Source organism: Bactrocera dorsalis, chromosome 3, assembly GCF_023373825.1.
Source record: "Bactrocera dorsalis isolate Fly_Bdor chromosome 3, ASM2337382v1, whole genome shotgun sequence".
NCBI lineage: Eukaryota > Metazoa > Arthropoda > Insecta > Diptera > Tephritidae > Bactrocera > Bactrocera dorsalis.
In genome coordinates, this window is record NC_064305.1 from 25,013,270 (window position 1) to 25,029,096 (window position 15,827).

At 35.3% G+C, this 15,827-nt stretch overlaps 1 protein-coding gene across 31 annotated transcripts in view; it reads left to right on the forward strand.

Annotated features, from left to right (window-relative positions):
• Positions 1 to 15,827, forward strand: part of LOC105228702 (ice-structuring glycoprotein) — a 558,714-nt gene that overhangs the window by 453,512 nt on the left and 89,375 nt on the right. For 10 of the 31 annotated variants that reach the window (XM_049452408.1, XM_049452407.1, XM_049452404.1 and 7 more), the window contains one exon: positions 8,758 to 8,803. The exons of the other annotated variants lie outside the window; for them this stretch is intronic. In XM_049452408.1, coding sequence (XP_049308365.1) covers positions 8,792 to 8,803 — 12 coding nt within the window. In that variant the 5' untranslated portion in view covers positions 8,758 to 8,791. The remainder of the gene's footprint in view (positions 1 to 8,757; positions 8,804 to 15,827) is intronic. 31 annotated transcript variants of the gene reach the window in all.

Sequence of the window (15,827 nt, forward strand, 5' to 3'; positions counted from 1 at the left end):
TTGAACGATTTTTTAATGACATTTATATGCAAAAAAGATCTAAATTTAGATACCTTTCACCAGAGCTTTCATTAAGAAAATATTGTTTTCTGTTGCCCTCTTTCCAAGATTTCATTTGAACAAAATGGAAAGAGATAGTTATTATAGTAAATGATTATTCCAAATAATTTGCTTTATGAATGTTTTCACTAATAATTTACTTTGCCAAAATTAAAAATTCATATTATTAAAATTTGTATAATTGAATATGTTTAAAAAAATTATGGGTTATTTTGTAGTAGTGAATTCTCATATAAAATTACACAATACCAATAATGTTTACAGCTTCGTGCTTTTTAAAATGAAGCTTATATGCAGACTTTCACCAGAACTATCAGTTAAGCAATATTGAAGTTTGTTGCTTTCATTATGCATAAATATAGAATATATATTTATAAAAAATAATATGTTATTTTGCAGTAGTGAAAACTTATATGAAAGGGCTTATACGCGAAAATAAAATTAAAGCTCATATAGCTTTCACCAGGGCTTTCACTTACAAATTATTGATATGTGTGGCGTTCATTCAGGCTTACACTTAAATAATAATTTAAACAAAATTCCAAAAAAAAACCCTTTTAAAGTTCATATATTCTTTTAAACAAATCGTTTTGAAATTTTTTATTTTCAATAATTTAACTTACCAAAAATTAAAGCTTCCATTCTACTTAAAAATATTAACAACAAATAATTAATTTCTAAACGTGAAAGCTCATATGAAAGTGATACCAATAAAATATCATTGCATTAGTTTACCGGTGTTATGTTATGATATTTTTCCGCTATTTAGGGCAGCTTTTCATTCAAAAACCATTGACTGCAAATTATTTGCTAATAAACTGTAGTTTAAGCTTCAGCTTTCGTTGTTTTGTTTAAAGAAGCTAGTACAGCTTTCAATATTCCCCTTTTTTTTTTAAATTTCTCTTCACTCTGCTTTTGTTGTCACCTGTCCAACAAAATGAGCGATATGAAACTTTGCAGAAAATTCTTGCAAAAACAAAGCCAAAGAGCTGAATGCGAAATATGCAGGGAAGAAACGCACAAATTACAGATTACGCTTAGAATTTTTTCATATAGTATTAACTATAATATTATCTGCAAAACATAAAAAGAGCATTTGTATTTGTGCAGGAGATTTTTCCTTTTTATTTTATTATAATTTCTTTTTATTTTTTAACTTGATGCGAACTTAAGACTACTTAGTATTATAAAGCTTTTATAAAATAAAATAAAAAAATATTGTAATCCTCCTTTTAACTTGCATATTTCTTTCGTTGGTAAGCTTGACAATGCCACATTCCCGTTATTAGCCGTCAAGCAACAAGCTACAACATAATTGCTACACAATCCATGGCAACACTGGACAAGGATAAAAGCGCCAAAACATATGGCAAATGGTTGTAAAAAGCGCTAAGCTCTCGCTGGCGCTAATGGCCTTAAAGAGTGCGAGTAACAGAAGGAATGCAAAGGATTATTATTAAAATAATTGCGCGCATAGTAAAATAATTGGAAAAAATTAAATGTTGCAGTCATTTAAAAAATGCAATAGACAAGCAAAAAAGTTGCCTTGCAACGACGAAGTCGGTGAATTAAGCGTTTCGCGCGTTTACACTCTTTTTCTTTCTTTCTCTCTCACTCATTTACCTTGTCCACAAGCTTTACAACACAGCGTGTTAAAGAGTATTAGAATCACTTTGTTTTGTTAATAACTTCTGCATAAAGGGTAGTTCCTTTGCATATTAATATAAAAAATAAAAATTTTTGCATTTTTCCCTTGCGCTCTCGTGCTTAAAATGCTTCGAAAGCGACCACCATACTCCTAGAAATCGGCGCCGAGGACAGAGTCGCCTCAAAAGTCGTTGAGCATAGATAAAGCGCTCGTATCGGGTGTGTACCATAAGGCGAAGGATGGGTTGGTAAACGGGCGAAGGTAGAGCATAAACGAGCGCATAAAGCAGAGCCGAGTAGAAGAGCTCAACTTTTTAATTAGCCGCATAAAAATACCTAATGACAAAAGCTGCAGTGTTGTTGCACACAGAAAAGAGGAACATAAAAAATCAACCCAACAACTACAAGCTTAAAAAGCCAATGCACTTGCTGGCATATTAGCAAAGTGCTCTAACAAATTTGTAGTTCTACTTTGGCCTTACTCTCCCTCTCGCTCTGTGTATATGTGAGTGTGTGTGTGTGTGAAATTTGTCATTATGTTTAATGAAAATGGTTTTTGGCGCTGGCGCTTAGCAAATTAATTACAACAACAAAATAATGCTTAACAACTGCAAAACAAGAACAAAGTTGATGCGGAAAAAAATTATAAAAATAACAAAAAAACACATAAAAGGTGTTTACTTTAAAAATATGCAGCCACACAGACGCCTCATAAAAGAGTTTGTCATATTGGCGTATCTTTACCATGTCACGTGAAAGAGATGACAGAAGTGTGTGCAAAGCATAAGCGCAAACTGCAGAAGACATTGGGGGCATTTTTTCGTATACAGTTACCGCCTGCAGTTCTCCCGCCGCAACCAAGCTCCACCTTTCATGTTTGCAATTGTGGCGCAATTTTTTTAATTGCTCTGGTGCTTTTGTTCCGTTACCTGTCGTTTTTCAACTTAGAGATGTCTTTGAAGGACAACACGACACAATGGCAGGGATTAATGCGATTTTTTGTGATCAAAATTTTTTTTACTAACTTAATGGCTTCAATCTGGCTTGAAGGTAAATTAAAAATATCGAAATAGTTAGTTATTAATATATTATTTTTTTCCGATTTTTTTTCAACAAAAATTTGCTTCACATGAAAAACTAAAAATAGTTAGTTAATAAATAAATTATAAAAATTAAAATATAAAAAATTAATAATTAATAATTAAAAAAATTAAATTTAGTCACTCTTTTATAATTTATTTTCAATGCAATAAATTTCTTTTACCTTTCTCTCACGATAGGAAAATTATCAAAACAAAAACTTTTCCACGAAATTTTCAAAAAGTTACTTTATTTGATTTAGCTTTAAGAAAATTTGCCTAACCGAATACAATTTTCCGCATTTATGTGCATACACTCATACATATATGTAACTATACGTGTGGCTGTGTGCGCGCCTACCTCTCAACTGACTGCATATCCATACGCAAATCCTTTGATTGCCAGTTGACAGTAGTAAATCCCTTATCAGAATGAATATTTTCCTCCAATTTCTTACTTTTCACGTTTTCTCATTTGATTTTCACTTTTTTTAAATATTCGTTTATATTTTTGTTGTTTTTGCATTTTGTCTGCCACACATTGTTTCCACCTCAGTTTCTTTGTGTAATCTTTGGATCTTTGGTGGCTTTATCCCTGAGGGACTGCAAGAGAAAAATTACCTTCAGCTTAGCATATTATCCTTGCCGTTGCTGTCGAAATTGATGCGATAACAAGTATCCTTTCAATATTTAAATTTCTTCTAGCATTAAATTGCGAGGCGATGTGGCAGCCGCCGAGTAGAGGAGTGAAATTTTGAACTCTTTGGCGAACAAACACATTTATAAACTAATATTTGCATTCAGATAAATGTTTCTTTGTGTGTACGTGTGTTAATAATTGTGTGTTTGTATGTTAGTATGTATGTGTAACCCACATTAGTCCGCTCCTAGCGAACAAATGCCTTCGCATACATCACAATCGTTTTTAGATTTTTCAAGGCAACTTCACACAGTACACGTATACACACATATATACACATATGCAATTATATATATACTCATATATACATGAATTCTTATATAAACGCTTTGGCATGTGTCGGAGCAGCTATACACATACATGCATACCTCCATATGCAAATGTGCGAATATGTCGGCTGTGTTTGCCTACTAAATGCCATTGGGGAATTTCAATTGAGGGCAAAAAAGGATATTTAGTTCAATTTGATGTGGTGCGTGTGGGAATTTGACGCTGCCCGCTGCATGTGGCACACACACTCATATACATATATGTAAATACATATATAGTATGTTATGCATATATGAGTGCGCATAAATGTGTCGCTTTAAATATTTCATTTGCTAAACGCACACACACCTACTCTCACACGTACACACGCAACGCGCTGCTGCCTGTGTATTTAGTGATTTATGGCAGTGGTAGGATTAAATTGCCTTCACAATGTGCACACAAGAAAATGCAAAAAATGCCAAGTGACAAGCGAAAGGACACCGAAACGCCAAGCTCAGCGCACACCAACGTACTTACACACACACACACACATACCCACTTACATGTATCCACTTGCTCCGCACAAAAGCTCAAGTCCCTAGCGGCAAGGCAGCGGCGTCGACGCGCAGCTCAAATGCCATGAAATGTTGCCTTGCCGTTGGCTAAGATATTTGAAATTTGATGATGCCAGCTGGGCTTTTTTATGCTGCCCGTAGTGGGTGTGCTGTGCGCCGCAAGCGCCGATTGTCGTTGAAATACTTAAGCAAAATTAAATGAAATTTAAATAAAAATCAGTGGCCGCAAGGCGGATTTGAAATAAATTTGCTAATAACTTTATTTATGGTGAATTACATGATGGAGGAATAGCGAAGCTTACGGCTACTGGAAATGCACAGAAACGAACTATGTGCCTCAGGATATTCCCTAAGTGCTAATAGTTATGCCGTTTGGCTAAAAATTAGTAAGAAAATAATAGATTTTATGAAAGCTCCTTTCTAAGCGAAACTCTTAGCACTCTAAACAAAGCTTTTATTAAATTTGTGAAAGCTCATTATGCCCGGTTATATTTAATGTGTCTCGCTAAGCCAAAATTTTTAAAATCCTTATAAAAACTCATAGCAAACAACTATTACTGTTCTCAAGGTATGAGTTAAACCACGGTAAATGTTACTTGAAAAAATATGTAATATTTTTAAGAAGAAAGCAAGGATATCTTCTTATTCAATAACTAATAATTGAGACGAAAGACGACGAAAGACGAAGCTACGAAAGCCTACGTTTTTATCGAAAATTCACAGTTTGCACTGAACTTATGAAAGCCTCATGTGAAAATAAATAGTTACTAAGCACCTATGATTAATGAAAACTGCTTTAGAATTTTTAAAAAGCTCATATTAAGGATCTAAAGCCACGAATTTTTAAGTTAGCGGTAATGAAAAATTTTAACGAAAGCTCTAAAATTTGGTATGCATATAAACCATATCAGTAAAAAACCTTAAATTATTTAGAAAACCTCAAGCTTCAGTAAAGCTTATCGCAAAATCTAATGTCAAACAATCCAGTATTATAGAAATCAATTAAGCTTTCAACTTCATACCTATAAAAAGTACTTTACGAAGGATAAAAGCTTATTTTCGTAGCATTACTCAAAAAGAATCTCTTGCTTAGTAGTTTTTCAAGGAAATCGAAGCTTTTGATTCTTGCGTAACTTTAGGCAAAATCTTTGTTTTTATTTGAACTCTGAGCAAAAAAACTGAGGTAGCAAACAGTTTATAGGCTAAGCTTTCATTGTGGAAAACTTTGTGTAATCTATTTTCGAAGCAATAAAAGTTTATTTCAAAAATTTCATATTTAGTGAAAGCTTTTACGAATACAAAACTTTTCTATTTCTCCTTAAGACTATACATCCCAAGTCCTCTCTGAGTCTATTATACGAAATCTTGCTAAGTAAGTTTGAAAATAAAGCGAAACTTTTTATTTTTATGAAGTTTTTAGCAAGCTTTGATTTTGATTTTAATTCTCAGTAGCACAAGTTTTATACACTAAGCTTGCACTGTGGAGAACTTGGTGAAATATATTTTTGAAGCAATAAGAAGCTTAATTCGCAAAGTTTCACATTTACTGAAAGCATTTACGAATATAAAAAGTCTTTCTGAATTTATGTAATTTACATTTACTACGTAATGTTTTAATCTAGCCCTAGAAATATTCTATGTTAATGCGGTCTGAGGCTTTTCTAAATAAAATCGAGTAAACATTTAAATTTAAGCGCAACTTTAATCTGGTCTTACTTCGAGTACAAATGCATGAACTTTTCTTTGCACTAAGTTCTTTTCGCTCGGACAAAACAAAATCATCATTAGCAGCAATTAATTGTGAAAGGTGCATTGAGGAGACTTTTAGAAGGGATTACCAGAGAGTAAATATGTTTGAGTTGCAAGTAAAAGACCTACACAAAAATATTGCCACGTGCACTCATATGTCGGGTCCCCATACCGCGACTACCATTTTACTAAAATGAAAGGAGTCGTCTCCAGGCCACATAGCGACTGACCGTGCAACGTTAGGTGCACGACCATCCAACAGCGCTTAAACCAAAATGTCTCACTCCATTAGTTCAGCTAACAGACGAACTAAGCAGCTGCGGCCGCGGTCGTCCGAAATAATTTGGTATGAGTCACACCATGTGCGACGTCGTTGGTCGGACGGCACAGCTTTTAAGTGGGCTACTGACATAGTGGGACATAAAGCAACTGAGTGGATGGCCGAACACCGCTCAGCCCACCACACATGTCAATTAAATGCCGCTCTATGTGCTTTGAGTACAATGTATATGTGCTGATTGTTCGGTATTGGTAGCTATAAGTGCCACCAAGCTATGCTGCCCTAGTTGAAAGCTTATGCTATGTGCCGAAAAGCAGACTGTATAGAAAAATAAGCGCTTCCACATGTCCTGCACATATGTTTTTCTGCTTCAGCATGTTTTTTTGTGTTTTGTTGCTTCATTTTTCTTTTCCGCCATTTTCACTATTATCGCCATTTTGGACAATTTTTTTAAGCTTCTGACAATTTTTTATGTCCATTTTAGTAGCCTACCAGTTGGCTGCAGCGGCCTGACCTGGCTCAACTCAATTCTACTCATTTTGACAACTTGGGTAGGTTTTTCCTTTCGAGCATTTTTGGTATTAAAGCTACTTGCTGGCTCTAGTTTTTCACTAGTTGCTTTACGGTTTTGTAACCCTCTTTCTCCGCTTTTTCTACTAAGCGTCAAAAGCTTCATTTATTTTTTCGGTTGCTCCGTTTAAACAACGCTATTTATATTTCCCCCGACTTAGTTTTTCTCTTTATTATATCCTTTTTTTTCTACCTTTTTTGTCTCTTTTGCCCATTGTTTCTTCTCTGCACTTGGTTAATTTAACAGTATTGAGATGGAATTGACATGTTTAGCTCGTGAAGCTCATACACCAGCGCCAGCGATTTTCAGGCAATGAACTCTCAATCTCGGTATATACTGGCACTAATTGGGTTTTTACGTGCATTTTTTTGCTGGTAGCTTCGAGCTTTCAAAGTGATGTAGTATGAAGAGAATAATGATCAAACAATAAATATTTATATGCATTTGTAAAGTTGATCACTCTACAGCATTACAGGGCATATTATTCGAAAATTAAAGCTTTTTTAATTTAAAAGTTTTGCAAGCTTTCTCCTCAAAGCTTTCTTGACATTAATGAAGAATAAAAATTTGTAAATTTTTGTCATCTGACTTCGTAAGGTTGTCTTAACATCTATGTCAAAAAGTTTTACTGTGAAAGCTGTTTTTCTGCAAAAGATATATAAAACATCGTTAATATTTAAGCATTTGCTGTCAACTAGATATTTACAAACAACTTTTTAAAACTTTCAGTAACTCTAACGGCTGAAAGCTTTAATAGTTAAATTGAATATGATTATAAAAAATATTCAAACACTTTAAACTTCAAAGTAAATTTATTATTTTACATACAGTTTTGTGACAACTGTTTTCAACAATTTTCGTAAAACCTCATATTTCAAACTTTTTTTAATTTTTGTAGTAAATTTATAACTTTAGGATGCCAACAACCAAAATTCTAAAGCCTCTCGTTTTCGTGAAAGCTCACATTTAAACTATTTAAGCTTTGAGAGCAAATGTATTATTTTACACACAGTTTCTGGAAGCTTTCATTTTCTTGAAAGCTCATATTTCAAACTTTGAAATTTTTATATTAAATATATTACATAACGATAACCACAAGCATAATTTCTAAAAGCTTTCATTTTCGTTAAATCTCACATTTTGTACATCGTAAATTTGAATTATAAATTTATTACTTTAAAATGTGCAAAAACAAAATTTTTGGAAGCTTTATTAATGAATGTATTACATATAATAAAATACCTTCAAAAACAGGTTCTGGAAGCATAATTTTTGAGTAAAGCTCATATTTACAACCTTGTAAATTTCAATAATAAATGTATTACTTTAAAATACCCACAACTGTGTGTTCGCAAAATATCATATTTAAATATGTGAAAAATTTTCAAGTAAATGTATTATCTCAAAAGCATTTTATGAAATTTTTCATTTTAGTAAAAGGTCAACTGACAACATTGATGTTTTCCATAGCAAATTTATTACTTTAGAATTTTAACAAACATAATTTCTGAAAGCTTTCATTTTCGTGAAAATTCATTTTCACAACAAAATTAAAATTATTACTTTAAAACTCTTACAAACACAATTATTGAAAGCTTTCAGTTTCGTGAAAGCTCATTTCAAAATTTGGCATGCTTTAAAACTATTATTTTTTTTTATTGTCTGCAAATACAGTTTCTAAAAGCTGTCATTATTGTGAAAGCTCTTTATTTAAAAATTCTTAAGCTTCTACATTATTGTGAAACTCTTTACTGTTATTAAGAAATATTTTTTATAATTATTTATTTGTATAAGCTTTTGATTGTGGATACGATTCTAATCGATTATCTTTCTTTTACTTACAGGTAAACTTTAAAACCATTTCACCACTTTAACCAAATGTATTGGGCTGTAAGTAAACAGACTACCAAAATTTTATACTCAGCACTGGCTTGGTGTCATTACATTATCACCCAATATAAAATTGAATTCTCAAAAGCACAATCTCCCATAATCTTCCGCATGCGTTGTGTCAAGAAACCGTTGACATTTTCAATTAAACGCCAGCAAACCGGAAACAGACGATTTGCTCCCCGCACACATAAACCTATTTATAATCTCAAAGACCATTCATTAGTATCTTAAGTGAAAATTCATAGAAAATTTTCTTAATACGTGACGAGAAGCACTTTATTGTTGTAGTTGGTTGAGTTTACAGCGCTGTGGCGGCGGTTGCTTGCGAGCGAGTTAAAAATCCCACAAGGCCATGCACATAATCATTAACACACGCTTATGCTGCGGCAAAGCGCTGCGTGGAACAATGACCAACCACACCAACAAGCAGTAAAATAGTGGCGTAAAGCAAAAACAAACAAAACAAATGACGATAATAATGCATAATGACAAAAACAAAAACAACAGCAACAACAATATTTATTAGGTAGTAAATATGATATGTAAAGCGTAAAGTAAACGGCCATTGCTCGTCAAACAACAAACAACAATATCCCTTTAATGTCCTTTTTAAACACACACATAATTGAAATGATCACCGAGCGGCAGTAATGGCAAGCAGCAGAGAGCTTAGAGCTTCCAAGTATATGTTTGTATATGTTTATGAGCACATTACGTCCTTTTTCAAGCTATGCCACGCTATGTTTACTATGGTAGTGTAGGAAAATTAATATGCCCGATGTGACAGAAGCAGTCGACAAAGCGAAGCAGCAGCTTTGCATGCGAAGGAATGCCTTGCTCATTAATATGCGTGCGAGAACACGTCTGGTCAGTCTTCCCCAACTAGTAATATGGCACATTCTACCCTTGGTCATCCCTTCTAACTTTAAAGCGGTTAATAGTTGCCCGTTCTTCTCCTTTAAGGCGCACGCACAACACACACAATTCACACACACACAGAGCAGCTGCTGTTGACGGGCAAGGGTCAGGTCAACGCTCGTTTGTGCGTCACTTCCCCCGACTATAAAGTTTTCTGTTAAAAATTCCATCAAAAATGCAAGCAAATATTTTCTCAGCCTTTTGCTATGCGGAAACCAGAAATTTCGAACATTTGTCTAGGAAGCTGCGGCGACTTGTGCTGGTTAAACTTGTCGTCGACAACAAAGCGTGTGTTTGTAAATTATAAAACTAGAGAGATGCTAGACAAAAACTAGTTGCTTTAAGCGAAAATATCTGGTAGATTGCTGCTCACCCCAACCAGCGTGCGACAATTAGTAGTGGCGGCTGTAGGGATCTCCAATATCAACTTAATTCCATATTTTTCTTTTGATTTCTGAGTTGCTTGTTTGATTTCAAGAAATCACTTTTATTTTATTTTCCACTTTTTATTGCTTTCATGCTTCACCTCAGCTAGTTCGGCTACCTAATTCACCTTGTTGATTTCAAGTTCAACGCCAAAAATCAAAGTGCCCAAAATTCTGCACTTTTTTCAACACTTTCCCACATTTGTTGGAGAAGTCAGCTCAACGAGGTCAGCATACGCTTTATTATTTCAGGAAAACTTGTTTTCCAAACAGCTGCGTATTGCAGAAATCTGCTGCTGTCGCTAAATTTCCCGCGATTATTGTGAGCTCAATTAAGATTTTCGCACAAATGCTGCTGTTGTGGCCGATTCCATGCCTTGACAGTTAAAATACTGTATACTCGTTATTACTTTCCAATCTCTGTAAGTGAAAAGAACCCTACGCCAAGATCACCTCCTACATGCTCTATCGATTGTAGGCTTCCTTTAAAGTTTCTCCAACACTCCAACAGTGTGCAGCAGTTGCAGATTCCTTGTATACTTGCCAATACATCAACTGTTTCTTGTACACATTTGCAGCTTGTCTTGCAAATAACTGTAAATTTTATTGGCACGCTTTTATTCTGTCAAAATAGCCACTCTTTGTCAACAGTTAGCTCTCAATAATCTTCCGTCTTGCTGCCACGTCTACTTTTTAACGCCACAGCCAAATAATTGTTGCACCTTTAATTTAAAATACATGTTATAAATCTAAATAGAATTAACTCTAAACATATTCCTCCCTCAAGCAGAGTCAAGCGTCTACAAATACTTCAAATACTTGTCACACTTACCCGAAGGCCGCAGGTCAGCACGCTCGAAGACACCGGTCTTTAGCTCAACGCATTGGTAACGCTTATGCCTCCTTTACAGCTCACTCAACTCGTTTTGGTCGCGTGTCCCATATCAGCATGACAAGCAGCACACGATTTTCATAAGAATAAATCTGTGAAAAAGTCATTACTACCCAACAAGCGCTCTGTGCCCCGCCACAGCACCTCATTCTAAACTTATATGTATTATGTTGGTACCAGCTATTCTATTTCGAGACAATCGCCACATGCCATTCATATCAATCCAATTTGCTGCCAAATACGCACGGGCCGACACACTCGTAGCGCTGACCGCTTCGCTCACCCAGAACAAACGAGCACTTGGCCTGCCACTGGACGGCGACAGCAACTTTATCAGTCTTACGTATGCGCTTGCCACTCCTCCAGCTGTCTTGCCTAATGCTATCAGCATATATGTATGAGCGCTAGCGCTCGACATTACGATTTCATAGCCATTATGTATGTATGTAAATAAATACTTTTACTTTTATTTATTTATTTATTTTTCGTATTCAACACTTATTATAATGCAGTTGCTTGCTGGCAGCACTGTGTCAATGTTGGTTTTGCATATTTTATAAGCGTAATGCGAAGCGTGGCCTTTAACCCCCTAACCCCTCCTCCACTCTAACCGACGCAATTGTCATTTTACTCCCTGTGCGCTCCACTCGCCGCATACAAAGCGTTGGCATTATTCTATTCTATTTTATTTTTATTGTCTCGTGTGGCAGTTATGTACGCGCCCATATCCCTTAATGGGCCGTCGTATCCCAAATCGAGATCATGCCGTATGCGTGCTGGCCTTTTACTCGCTCGTGTGCCGGCGCTGAGTACGCGTACATCCCTTTTGCGGATGACACAAAGACAAGAGACCTTCGTGCACAAAATTTGCTTTGTCGCTTCTTTTTTTTGTGATTGTCATGGGGTTACGTCAATCCGATTTGGTTCCAGCCGACCCCTACTTGCGTATACTTAGACTACTAGAGGTTTGTAGTGGGCACTTGGCGGTTAGAGCATATAAATTTTAGTGTTTGTCAAGTCTTTTTCGGGTTTCTCTTTTGTTTTTGCTTATTTTTTATTCTTTTTTTTTTTTTTTGTTTATTTTTCACTCTCCTCTGCGTATTATCTTATTTAGCTGCCGATTGTGGTTTTATTTGTGTCGTCGCTTATTTGTTTGGTGTGTTTATGCTTTCATTCTTTTGGGGTCGTCGCTCACTTGGCAACCTTTTGAACTTTCACTTTGACGTTTGTGATTTTTACCGCTTGATTATTATGGCGCTTTAGTTAACTCGCTCTCTCAAATAATGCCCGTGCTGTGTGCGTGGGCGTGTTGACTAATGTTAATAATGCTGTCAAGCGGACATATTTCTTCGCTCTTTTCTACTCTATTTGTCTCTTTGTTTACACATTTTGAAATAAATTTTTATTTATTTTTCATTGTGGTCGTAAAATTTTATCTTTATTGAGCCAAATCAGCATAGCAAGTGAGTTATTTGGTCATTTAGATGAGCATCATGAATGGAAAAGGGCTGTCAGATTTATTTGCTCTTTATTAACACTAATGTGAGGTGATAAAGCTGGGCGCGCTGAAGTGGGAAACCAAAATAATTGAAAATAATCAAACTTGTAATTATTTTACCGATGTAAAATTTTTAAACATTTAAATTCTTAATTCGAAGGAATTTATGTTAATGCTGTTAATAAAATTTTTTATTCTTTAAAGTGTGTTACTTGCTGAGTTGACGCCCCTTATAATCGTTAAAGCGCTGAAACATATTTTTTACTCTTTTATTGACATTGACGCTTTTCTTCATGCATCCTTCGAATTTGCTTAGCTTAAAATCTGAGGACTACGAAACATAATTTTCCCTTTTCATGATATGTTTAACTCAAGCGTTTAAAACTTTTCTAGTGACTGAGTTTGAATATCTTTCTTAGGTAGATAGGTAGGTAATATTGGCTGTCTAGAATTAGAATTAGAATTATTAATTGAGGTAATGCACCGCGACCTAGGGTTTATTGTGGCTGTCTAACGAAGCACCTAGGCTTAAGGGGTGGGCCCATTGTTACTATTAAAGTCGCGCACTCCCTAAACCACCCCGTGCTTCTGATGAAGTTCATCAATATAAAATGTTTTATCTGTGCAATCTCCGAGATATCCTCAAGATAGTTTGGTTTCTTTTCTCATACAGATGACATTCACATAGAAAATGTTTTACAATTTCCTCTACTTCGACGTCCTGACAGCTTCTACAAAAGTCGTTATATGGCGTTCCTGTTCGACTGACATATCGGCCAACTTTTAATTGAGTTCTTGTATCATTGCATTTGAATTTCAATAGTCGACATATGCGGCTCATATTCCACGTCACGTTTGCTTTTTTTCTTTAAATTTCCCCGTCTAGTACTCTATTAGTCTAACTACTTAGATATCTTCTAGTTTTTGATTTTGTACTTGTTTTCCTTATTACTGCTTCAAGTTGAATCCATAATTACTCGACGTTACTCTGTTATGTACGACCTCTTTCCGGCCATGAATTTTTTTAGTGCTTAAAGTATAGTCCTTCAACTGACTGCCTCACTCTCCTCTCTTCGAGCCTTGGTCCTAAGCTTTTTATTGCTTCAATTTTATCGTCTTCCCTATCTAATCGATGTTTTATGTTTCGTGGGGTCCATTTGACTTTCGTGAATGATTATACTTGGATGTAATGTATGTAATATAAGTTCTTCACGTATTAGACATTTTGCTGCGAGTTCTTATTCCTTTTTCTTAGGCTAACTGCAAGCCAATCCATAAGGCAAGAAATACTGAAACGGAAAAGATATATAATTTGATATTCTTCAAAAAAATCAAATCAAAGCCATTTACTTACATGAAAACTTAAAAAATACTTGATTAGCAAAGCTATGTTAAAAAAATTAATAGTTTATAAATCAGTTATCGCTATTATTTTAAGTACTCACTCAACATAATTACGCTCAATTTAACTGTCAATAAATCCCAGCAACACAAATCGCCGCTTGAAGTGACACGCAGCATAACACACGGTTATGATAATCTTCAGTTAATACTCATATGAATTTTCACAGCGCATAACAATTTAAACTGTCAAAATGATTGACTGTATAAAACGGCGCTGAAGCGTGTCAAAATTTGAAAAAAAGAACAGAGACTACAACACCTACGCAACGCATACTGTCCGCGCTCTAAATTCCCAGCGCGTAAATTTTTTATTAGCCACAGCATTTATGCGCTATCAACAGCTGATATGCGGCTGCCGTCAATATCAGCTGTTCGCGGGCGCGCAATAAACGTCAACGTATGCGGCTGACAGAGCGATAGAGCGTAAAGAGTGCGGGCGACTATATAGGTGTGTTGGAGCGCAGAGTAAAAGCGCTTGATTGAGCGCTGATAATCACTACCCTTCAACGCATTTGACAGCAAATTAAAGTGTGATTTGACAGCAGCGACAAGCGAGCAGCGAAAAAGAAAATTGTTTTACGAATTACAGATAAAAAGACAACAAGTGAATGCGCCGCCAAAGCGACAAATTGTGTAAGAGGCAAGCATGCAAAAAACTGCCAAAATATTTGATATAAAAAATCGCACTTTTATGAGCAGCAATAACAAACTGTCAAAGCGTGAAGCGAGATTGAGTGTGGCGGCAAAATAAAATGAAGAAAATTTTCGTTTGCTTAGCTAACGGGTTTACAAGAAACTCAGACAGACAATTGATAAGCGAGAAAGTGCCGACGAGGAAAATGGTGCAATAAAATTCCTCCAAAAATAAAAAAAAATACCAACAATAGCAAAGCAGCGCTGCCGCTGAAAAGAGCGTGACACGGTAGCGCTTCAATGCTTGAAGAGCGCAAGTGGGTGTCAGTGTTGGTTGCTGGTTGTCAAATTACGCTGAGCGCCATGTTGACAGCAATTTGACAGCAGTCAAGCGCAACGAAAAAATACGCACAACAACAACGTTGAAGAAAGCAGTTAGGCAAAGCAACAATACAATACAATACATCGCAGCCAACAATTTAAGTTGAAGATGTTCTATTCAAGTTAGAGAGGGAGCGGGCGGAGAGTTGTAATGTGCTTAGTTGAGTACGAGAGTGAAAGGGAAATTTCGGTACTAACCGGTGTGCTTTGTGCTGCCATAAAAGGTACGATATAAAATTTACAACACAAACTGTTGTGGTTTTGAGTTACCACGAAAACAACAAAAAGTACATGCAGTTTGTAAATAAAGGGTCTGCGGAAGGGTTTTTCTAGGATAAAAGGTTGAAGTTTTGTGTTGTGTTGTAGCAAGAATGCGTATGATTTTAATACAATTAAGATTTGATCGCTTTTCTTGGCAGATATAAGAACTCTTCGACAACGCGTAGGCTGGAGATTTTATTCGTAAAATTTTTTGATGAATTATTTACGAATTTATGTTGAAAAAACTAACTGTACTAGTACTATAAAAGATTTGTACTCATACTCCTTGAAGGGCTAAGTTATTTGGACCCCTTTTACCTTGTTTTGATATGTTTTCCATACTCTTCAAAATGACTTCTCAAAACCAAACTTATCTTATACTAAAATCAAAAAACTTTAAAAAGCTCAGTGGTGATATCTTTTTGCCAATAGTGAGTAAAATTTTTTGTAGTCTATTCTCAAGAAACTCTAAAAGAACACCCAACTTAATGAAAATTTATGAACTATTGTCTAAAAGACTCATCTAATATGCATGACAAGCGCATTCTTTGACCTCATTGCCGCCACAAGCACACTTTCGCTCTCATTATGATGCTTCTTCATCGTCTC